The sequence below is a fragment of the Pollachius pollachius genome, assembly GCF_949987615.1.
Source record: "Pollachius pollachius genome assembly, chromosome: 11".
NCBI lineage: Eukaryota > Metazoa > Chordata > Actinopteri > Gadiformes > Gadidae > Pollachius > Pollachius pollachius.
Genome location: NC_136944.1, coordinates 16010792 through 16020791, shown reverse-complemented (window position 1 = coordinate 16020791; position 10000 = coordinate 16010792). Strand labels below are relative to the sequence as shown.

The 10000-nt window shown below is 45.4% G+C and overlaps 2 protein-coding genes across 2 annotated transcripts in view; one reads left to right on the top strand and one right to left on the bottom strand.

Annotated features, from left to right (window-relative positions):
• rhbdf1a (rhomboid 5 homolog 1a) overlaps window positions 1-7776 on the top strand; it is a 37692-nt gene extending 29916 nt beyond the window's left edge. Inside the window, exons 8-18 of the mRNA XM_079746030.1 lie at window positions 255-506; window positions 1407-1518; window positions 1766-1840; window positions 1970-2131; window positions 2236-2336; window positions 2590-2653; window positions 2835-2929; window positions 3072-3147; window positions 3425-3525; window positions 4897-5050; window positions 6690-7776. Of these exons, the coding sequence (XP_079602156.1) occupies window positions 255-506; window positions 1407-1518; window positions 1766-1840; window positions 1970-2131; window positions 2236-2336; window positions 2590-2653; window positions 2835-2929; window positions 3072-3147; window positions 3425-3525; window positions 4897-5050; window positions 6690-7109 (1612 nt within the window). The 3' untranslated portion in view covers window positions 7110-7776. The remainder of the gene's footprint in view (window positions 1-254; window positions 507-1406; window positions 1519-1765; window positions 1841-1969; window positions 2132-2235; window positions 2337-2589; window positions 2654-2834; window positions 2930-3071; window positions 3148-3424; window positions 3526-4896; window positions 5051-6689) is intronic.
• Window positions 7777-8676: 900 nt separating this feature from the next.
• Window positions 8677-9990, bottom strand: aanat2 (arylalkylamine N-acetyltransferase 2; the record flags this gene model as incomplete). Its single annotated transcript, XM_079746049.1, has 3 exons — window positions 8677-8982; window positions 9351-9505; window positions 9825-9990. 3 exons carry the CDS (start codon window positions 9988-9990, stop codon window positions 8677-8679), a joined length of 627 nt encoding a protein of 208 aa, XP_079602175.1.
• Between the last annotated feature and the right edge of the window lie 10 nt (window positions 9991-10000).

Here is a 10000-nt window from a genome sequence, read left to right as displayed (position 1 = left end):
CTCTCTCCCCCAACCCCTTTTTCTCTCTCTCTCTCCCCCCACCCCCTTTTTCTCTCTCTCTCACCCCCAACCCATTTTTCTCCCTCTCTCTCTCCCCCCAACCCCTTTTTCTCTCTCTCTCTCTCTCTCTCTCCCCAACCCCTTTTTCTCTCTCTCTTTCCCCAAATCTCTCTTTTACCCCCTGCTCTCCCTCTCCCTCTCTCTCCCTTCCCGCTCTCCCATCTCCATCCCCCCCCCCCCCCCCCCCCCCCCAGGCCTCTGGAGCGGGGCTGGCGTAAGGCCAAGGAGGGCATGCCAGGGCCCCCCAAGGTGCCTCTGCGGCAGGAGGTGGTGAGCGTGAACGGCCAGCGGCGGGGTCAGCGCATCGTGGTGCCCGTGCAGAAGCTGTTCAAACGGGAGAAGAGGCCCTACGGCCTGGGCATGGTGGGCAAGCTCACCAACCGCACCTACCGCAAGCGCATCGACAGCTACGTCAAGAGGCAGATAGAGGACATGGACGACCATAGGTCTCGCTTCTTTTGTTTTATCACTTCTCGCTTTTTTTGGGTGGGTTTCTGTTTTGGGTTTGGGTTTAGTGTTAGGGGGAGGGTGAGTAAAGTGGTAAGGTTAAGCAGGGTTTCCCGCAGAAAACTTGTTGGTTAAAGTGGTGTGGTTTGCCGTCAGACCGGGTTGGTTATTTTATAATTTTGTATAATATTTCAAATTAAGGGAAAAGCGTTTTTTGACATCGTGGCGCCAGGCGTGTGTTGCTTAGTCTAAGCTGTAAAGTGCTGTGGGAAACCCTGGGTTAGTATCCAGGTTGGTGTAAGTCAGTGGTTCTCAAACTTTTCCTACGAGTGTACCCCCCTCTAAAATATTTTTTCAGCTGAGTACCCCCTTCACCGGCGCAAAAATCATTTTGGGAGAAATAAATAATATAATAAAAAATATAAAAAACATAAATAATGTATGTGTGTTCTATTTGGCAGTGTAAACATGAACAACAAAGAGGGTGCAAATACTCACAATTTAGTAGCAATATTGGCTTATCCTGTCTTAGCCTGTCTTATCTATTTTTTTATTTGAGCACCCCCTGCAGTAGTCCGAAGGACCCCTAGGGGTACGCGTACCCCTGTTTGAGAACCACTGGTGTAAGTAATAAAGATGGGGTTAGTATTAGGGTTAGGGAAGGGTTTATTATTACTATTAATATTAGGGGTTTAGGGTTTATTATTACTAACCCTAAGGGTTAGGGTTAGTAATAGTGTGAGTATAAGTTGGAGGGTTGGTGACAGTAATTGGGTTAGGTTAGCGTTGTGGTTCCATTATAAAGTGGGCCCCGTGGAGTCACTGTGGTTTTCTAGTGAACCGAGGCCCTTGACCTCTGTTCTGCGTGTTCATTAACGTGGACGTTCTGTGCCCTGCAGGCCTTTCTTCACATACTGGATCACCTTTGTCCATTTGCTGGTCACTATATTGGCTGTATGCATTTACGGTATCGCACCGGTGGGCTTCTCCCAGGACGAGAAGGTTGATTCTGTGAGTACTTCTCGCTCAGACACCTTTTTTTTTTACTTTCAAATATTTTATGTAAAAAATATAGATTACTTTTCCTTCACATTTTTGTTTATTAATTACTTTATATACTTAACTATTTTAATGAAGGAACAAAAACATTTATTTCATTCCAAAAAAAATTTGATAAGATAAATAGATACCCATGTTATTTATTTATTTATGTATTTATTTACGTATTTATTTATTATGTTTCTCTGTCCATTCACAGGTTTTAAGAAACAAGGGCGTGTATGAAAATGTCAAGTTTGTACAGCAGGAGAACTTCTGGATCGGGCCGAGCTCAGTGAGTAGGCCCCAGGCTCTTCCTCTCTGATCGGATGTTCCGTAGACATCCAAGATGTTTTCTGAACCTTCGTGTCTCTCGACGCGCGCGTGTGATAAATTTTTCCCTTACGTCCGTCCAAACCACCAGGAGGCCCTGATCCACCTCGGGGCCAAATTCTCTCCGTGCATGCGGCAGGACAAGCAGGTGCACGACCTGATCAGGGACAAGAGAGCCATCGAGCGCAACTCCGCCTGCTGCGTGCGCAACGACCGCTCGGGCTGCGTCCAGACCTCGGAGGAGGCGTGCTCGGTCGGTATACCCCCCCCCCCCCCCCCCCCCCCCCACCATCCCCCCGATTTAAACTAGCGGTGGAAAGGTTTCATTGACCGTTTCTTCTGTGTCTCGTCCACTAGAGTACTCTAGCGGTGTGGGTGAAGTGGCCGCGGCATTCGAGCACGCCGCAGCTCAACGGGAAAGACCGGCAGCACGGCTCCGTGTGCCACCAGGACCCGAGGTAGGTCCCCAGGGGTAGTGGTGCTAGTAGATTGTGTTGGCGTTAGCACTGTCCTCCACGTTCTGCTTCCTGCACTGCACTGCGGTCTGGGGCTGCAAGATCCAAGATGATAAAAAACATAACTACTATAAAAATATGAATTTTAGCCTGTTTCTTTGCACAATTTGATGTTTCAAGTAACCCTAGGAAGTTGTATCATCACAAGGAGGAACTTTATTTTGAAAGAGTAAAATGGTTCTTCCTGTTATTCCAGGATCTGTCATGAGCCGGCCTCAGTCCCGCCTCACGAGTGGCCCGATGACATCACCAAGTGGCCGGTGAGTCCAGGGCTTCCTTTTGCTTGTTTTTTTTTACGAACTGGTCGACGCTTAGGTCATTCAACGCAGGTGTGTGTGTGTGTGTGTGTGCGTGTGTGTGTGTGTGTGCGTGTGTGTGTGTTTGAGTCACTGGCTTGGCTTGCATCCCTTACTGTACTGCACTGTGTTCTGCTGCTCCCAGATCTGCACCAGGTACAACACGGGGAATCACACCAACCTGCCTCACATAGACTGCACCATCACAGGCAGGCCCTGCTGCATTGGAACCAAAGGCCGGTGAGCAGGATCAGCGGGGGCATACACACCTATAGTTATACATGTACTGTATAGGCTGAGAGGGGATCACGGGTCTCTAAGTTCCTATGAGCCGTCTATGCCAGTTCACAGTGTTTACTACAATTCTCTCTCTCTTTCTCAGGTGTGAGATCACATCGCGGGAATATTGTGACTTCATGATGGGATACTTTCACGAGGAAGCAACTCTCTGTTCTCAAGTAAATGTTTTATATGTTAATTAATATTAATATTATATCTGTATGGCCTCAATGGGTCAGGGTTACCTAGGGATTGATTCAATTGATTCCATATCCATATTTTGAGTACTATACTCTTTTTCCTTATTACTAATTTGTAATCGGTGACATCTCCATCGGCAACAAGGTTTTGTAGGCAGGAATAAAACAAACAGAAAATATGTGGATCATCACATTAGTCATTCTGTTAGTAGAGCAAATGTAAAACCACTTGTCGCTTGCTGTGGGCTTCTCTCAGGTGCACTGCATGGATGATGTCTGTGGTCTACTGCCCTTCCTCAACCCAGAGATCCCAGACCAGTTTTACAGGCTCTGGCTCTCCCTCTTCTTACATGCAGGGTAAGAAGCAAGCTCATTGATTGGTCAACTCACATCAACACCAATCTCAACATCACAACAAACATGTTCTGACCAATCCTACAAGAAAAAGGCATTTCTTGCAGGTGGTTGAACTTGGACTTAAGATTTTGTAAACCTAAAATAGCAACAATACTAACTTACTTAGTGTCTATGGGCCGCTGAAACACAATAATACTATAAATAATAATAATAATAATAATAATAATAATAATAATACATACATTTTATTTGTATTGCACTTTATATTTCAGGAATCACAAAGTGCTACAGAGAAGTCAAAAAATCAATGAGAATGAATGCAATAAGAAATTATTAAGAATTATCAATAAATGGTTAAAAGGAGAACCTATAAAAGAAAATTTAGCAAAATGCTTAAAACAATAAGTGTACTGTAAATAACTTTCTGGGAAATGCTTTTAATTGTCTGCTATGCTCTGTTGAAGAGAAGAAAATATAAGAAAGGAAAAGTACAAACAGATTCCTTTTAGATGTTTGAACACAATCCCATACACTATAAATAATATATGTATTATCTAGCAGACATAAACGTATTCTAGCAGGCAGGCGTCCTGAGTCAATTGATGGGCTAGTTATTAAAATATGTTAGATATTCCCTCATCTCTCACAAATGTTTTCACTTTATCACAATACCAATCTATCTGAAGTGCCATTCTGCTTTAATGAAGAATAACTTACCTTAATGCTGAGCAAACCAGCCATTGGTTTGCATGCTTCCCCTTCCCTCTCATCTCCTGAGGTCATTTAGCAAAGTGCCCTCTCAATGTTAACGATGAACCTTCAGGCAGATAGAGAATGAGTCGTTCATCCCCAGCTTGCTGCTCAGGTGCTTTAGCCCCTCGGAGAGCCAAATTATCCCCAATCACACGCACAGACACACACATAACCTGCCTCCTCCGCAACACACATGCACACATGCACGCATCCACACACGCATCCACACACACACACACACACACACACATACACACATGCACCTCAGTCTTTACACACGCAAAAACACACACACACACACAAACACACACACACACACACTCACCTCAGCCCATACACAGACACACCGACCTCCAGCCCTCCCCGAGCCCTATAACACACACACACACACACACACACACACACACACACACACACACACACACACACACACACATACACATACACATACACACACATACAAACACCTTATCCCTTACACACACACACACACACACACACACACACACACACACACACACACACACACACACACACACACACACACACACAAACACACCCCTTCAAATTGAAAACACAAAAACAGAAGATGCATGTTTCTTGTGTTTTCGTTCCCAGGCTCCTTCACTGCCTGGTGTCGGTGGCCTTTCAGATGACCATCCTGAGGGACCTGGAGAAGCTGGCCGGGTGGCTGAGGATCTCCATCATCTATATCCTCAGCGGCATCACCGGGAACCTGGCCTCCGCCATCTTCCTGCCCTACCGAGCTGAGGTGACCGCCTAATAATTAGCATTCACTGCTGAGGATTAGATTGGAGCCTTTGTCTTTGTAATGTAACGAAAGTGACAGTAAATTCATGAAGGTGTCATTGAGAAGCAGGTAGGGGTCTAGGCGTCTCAAGGATGCCTGCAGGTTGTGCCGAGGACACTGGGGATCGAACCCAGAATCAGCTGGGAGTCCACAACACTCTGACCCTTACACAATCGTACCAATTGCTGACAAAATATATTTTAATCTTCTAAAAATCTCGTCATAACCAAATTTGTTTTGAAGACAGAAACAATGTTGTCTTCGCTGTCTTCGTTAGTTAATTAAGTTAATTATCGCTTTTACACCACAAGACCAAGTTGGTTTTTTCGAGGCCATGAATTAAATTTGCTAAAGCCTATTTGTGCTAGCTAGGCTAGGCTAAATTGTCTATTATACAGACAGGGCTGTGGATTACCCTGTGAGGAATTGGGTCAAGAGAGCCGTCTTGGCGAAAGACGGCTCTCTTGGCCGCAGTGGGGAGAAGAGGAGAGTGATCATGGTAGAACGTGAACAACCGTTGATGGATTAACACATTCACTTTTATCAAAACATTAATGGAAATTTGCACTGTGGCTGTCAGATAGAGGAAATATTTGAATGAATGTAGGTCAACTCACAGAGCTCATTGTGTTGGCAACTGCATATTTTCAATCTGCAAAACCAAGTTGGTTAGGTCGTGATAATGTGTCGAGTTATTATCTCGTTATCGTGACAAAATGGGCACAATCATATCACACCACCCCTGGCAGCTCCTGCTTTCCATACAAAGAGCTCATGGTCTAGACGTTTAGGCTAATGTTTTTACATTATATTATATTTATTGAGCAGACCCTTTTGACCAAAGACAGTAAGTGCATCAACAATGAAGATATACCCCAAAAAAGTGTGAGAATCATTGAACTGCATACAATTCACAAAATAAGCAGAGCACTTGCTTTCAAGTGCTACGATGTAGAAACAGGAGCTGGAGACAACTAGAGTGACAGATAACTAAAGAGATACTTTTCATTCACCACATGCAGTCTGAATACAGCCTGCGGGGTTCAGCCTGCGGGAGGAGATGTGTAAGTCTTCAGATGTCCTAATGCCAGTGGGAAGCTTGTTACATACCATTGTGGAACTAGGACCAGGATATTTTGCGGAGAGGCTGTTGGCATTCTCACGAAGTGAGGGAGTAGCAAGTCATTTGTCAGTCATTGAGCAATGTCTTCTCTCTCCGCTAACTGCTACCATTTTCTCTCCACTAACGACTACCGTTCTCTCTCCGCTAACCACTAACGTTCTCTCTATCCGCTAACCGCTACCATTCTCTCTCCGCTAACCGCTAACCTTCTCTCCCTCCGCTAACCACTACCGTTCTCTCTCTGCTAACCGCCGTTCTCTCTCTCCGCTAACATCTACCGTTCTCCCTCTCTGCTAACCACTACCGTTCTCTCTCTGCTAACCGCTACCGTTCTCTCTCCGCTAACCGCTACCGTTCTCTCTCCGCTAACCACTACCGTTCGCTCTTCGCTAACTGCTACCATTCTCTCTCCACTAACCGCTAACCTTCTCTCTCTCTCTCTCTCTCCGCTAACGGCTACCATTCTCTCTCCACCAGGTGGGTCCGGCGGGTTCCCAGTTCGGCATCCTGGCCTGCCTGTTTGTGGAGCTGATCCAGAGCTGGCAGATCCTGGCGCAGCCCTGGAGGGCCTTCATCAAGCTGCTGTGCGTGGTGCTCTTCCTCTTCGCCTTCGGCCTGCTGCCCTGGATCGACAACTTCGCCCACATTTGCGGCTTCATCTCGGGCTTCTTCCTGTCCTTTGCCTTCCTGCCCTACATCAGTTTCGGCCGGACGGACATGTACCGCAAGCGCTGTCAGATCATCGTCTTCCTGATGGTGTTCGTGGGGCTGTTTGCCGGCCTGGTGGTGCTCTTCTACGTGTACCCAATCAAGTGCGAGTGGTGCGAGCTGCTCACCTGCATCCCCTTCACCGACAAGTTCTGCGAGAAGTACGACCTCAACGCCCACCTCCACTGAACTGAACGCCCCGGGGAGTTTGAGCCGGAGGAGGAGATGGAGAGGATGACGATGCAGATGATGATGATGTCAGCCCCCCCCCCCCCCCCCCCGTTAGTGACTTTAACTTGATTGTGTACGGCTGCTCAAGGAAAATAGCTTCTTTTTTTATATCTATCACCACTGTCTCCCCAACACTTTTTCACTGACTGTGAGTGTCGTTTCGCGGGTACAGCGAATCAAAGGGTGATGGCGAATTCTAAAACCTCAAAAAAAAGCCCTACGCTACACGTGTGTGTGTGTGCGCTCAGGCAGCCATGTTTTTAGAAATGCCCGCCAATGGTGCAAGACACAACAGATTTCAGCTTTCTTTTTTTAACACTTAGACACAGTCCAGATGTAGGATTAGAAAAATATTCAGGCAACCGCATTGAAAACACCCAGGGACAAGATAGCGAAATCACCTATGAATACCTTTGGTGCCTTGTCAAAAAAGAAAAAAAGTACCAACTACTGCCATAACTTTTTGTTACATAATGCTGAGCACTTGGATTTGTCTTGTACGTGTGTGTTACTCCCCATGCCGGAGTGATGGTTGATATGGTAATGGTAGTGTTTTAGCTACCCGTCTACTCGTATATGTAACTAAAGACAACAGTAAAAAATATATATATAAATATATATTAAAGGAATTGGTGTGATTCCCTCTTGCTCTCTCTCTCCATAATTAACACGTTGAGTGTATGCATATTGACACCTCACCAACAACATGAATCAGATTATAATTTAATTCAATTACAAATCAAAGATAATTAAATGACGAGTCATTAGCATCGGCAACAGATTCTTTAATGCCGTGTTAATGAGGTCAACAGAAATCCCACGTCACCCACAATGCAAAAGGATGAGCCAGATTGTATGATTTCATAAATATGTAAATGCACATTACAAAAAATAGAACAGTATATACATTCTAACACACAACATGCAATGAATAGAGCTTCCCCATGCATCATTGAGCCTCATAATGTTACAAAACATGATGATTGAAGTTTAAAAATAATTACTTAATTAATAATTGATTAATCATTGAAACATTTCATTTACACTAGGTGTTGTAAGTTGTAGTCCTACGCAGCGACATTTTAATACACATTACAGGACAGATGGCAATTCAAAAATGGCTATTTGATTGGTTGTGGCTTCTTTTTTGATTTTCATTTTGAGGTTGAGCCATGATTAGTCAACCATCATTAGTACCGTTTGTGGCCAGGCCACACGCGCAGTGGATCAGAGATAACAGGCAGCGCTCCTGAACTCGACAGCCAGGTCCTGTCGGCACATTTATCGTCGATATATGGACGATGGAAGGATGTATACGCTCAGTTAGGCCGATAAAATGGTGAGGAACGTGGGCCCAGACCCACTCAAAAGTCCAGGCAGTCATTTCAATTATCACTGACGTGATACAACAAATGACTGCCCTGACTAGTCTGTTCACGAGTGGCGGTGCTCTGCTCATTCACAGCTCTCCTAGTCTCCCAACTCCAAACCCCTCATGCACCATGAGGGGTCTGGGGTTGGGCGACTAGCAGCCGCTGTTGCGTCGTGCGTAAGCCAGCCCCCCGAGCGTATACTCCATCTCCTGGAAACACATGTTGGCCACCGAGATGGACGAAGGCCCCTTCTCCTTGAAGCCCGCCTTGCGGTAGAAGGGCACCAGGAACTCCTCGCAGATGAGCAGAGCCCGGCGCAGGCCCGGCACGCCCCGCAGGTACTGCAGGTAGCGCCACAGCAGGATGGAGCCCTTGCCCTGCTGGCGGCAGTGGCGGTGCACGGAGAGCACGTGCACGTGCACGGTCGTGGTGTCTGGCACGTGCTGCGTCATGGCTTCCTGTTATTTGACGGTTTGAAGTGAAAAGACGAGAAGAACGAAGGTCAATGTTCCGATACTTCTTTTAACTTTATTTTCCAATTTACGAGGATAATAAAAGGTAAAAACATTGAACATTTGAAATGTTGTTTTATTTTAGCCTAATGTTCTATATACAAAGAATAACACGAAATGAAACGTGTTTATAAATAACATGATCCTTTCGTCACCCAAAAAATCATAAGAATGTTTTTCTTTTGAATGTTGTATTTCTCAGAAAGAGTACAATTAGATAATATTTGTGTCTACCATTTGAAATATTTTTGGTGACGTCACAATTTTAAAAAAAAACTTTTTAAAAAACAAAATATTGTCATCTTATGTCTGACCTGTGCGAGCCTGTCCTTGTTCCAGCCGGAGCCGATGATGAAGGCGACCAGCTGGCCCTCCTCGAACCATCCCAGAGACAGCTCGGGACACTGGCCCAGGAAGCTGAGCACCTCGTCAAGGGTGAGTGGGCATTCTCCAGACACGGACACAAATGCTTTTGGGGTGGTTGACCGATAATGAAGGAGGAAAAAGTAAAAAAGAAATGAGGAAAAAAATAAGTAAGATCAGATGTTGATGAAAAAATTTAACGACAAAATGTAAAACCTCATCTTAATAGATTTATTTTCTAGAAATGTATATGGCTTGTGCTGTATTTGATTTTACAAATTTATTTTGGTAAGTTTCTGAGAATTTTTTTTTTTTTCTATATATATATATTATATAGACCTAAAAATGTATGTACATTTGACCCTTCAACATGTGTCCATCGTTGTTGTGTGCGCACAAAGTCAGCCAGAGTGAACATAGCCTACCCTCCCGTTCGATCTCAAACACGCTGATGGCGTCCTGGGGGTTGAGGTTCCTGAACTCGCTTGCCGGGAGTGTGTGTCGTCGCCGCCGCATGTGGCTGACCCCCCCGACGGGCGTCTTCAGGAAGAAAGGCTTGAGGAGCGGCGAGCTGTTGGCAGGATGCGTCATGTTATCGGCT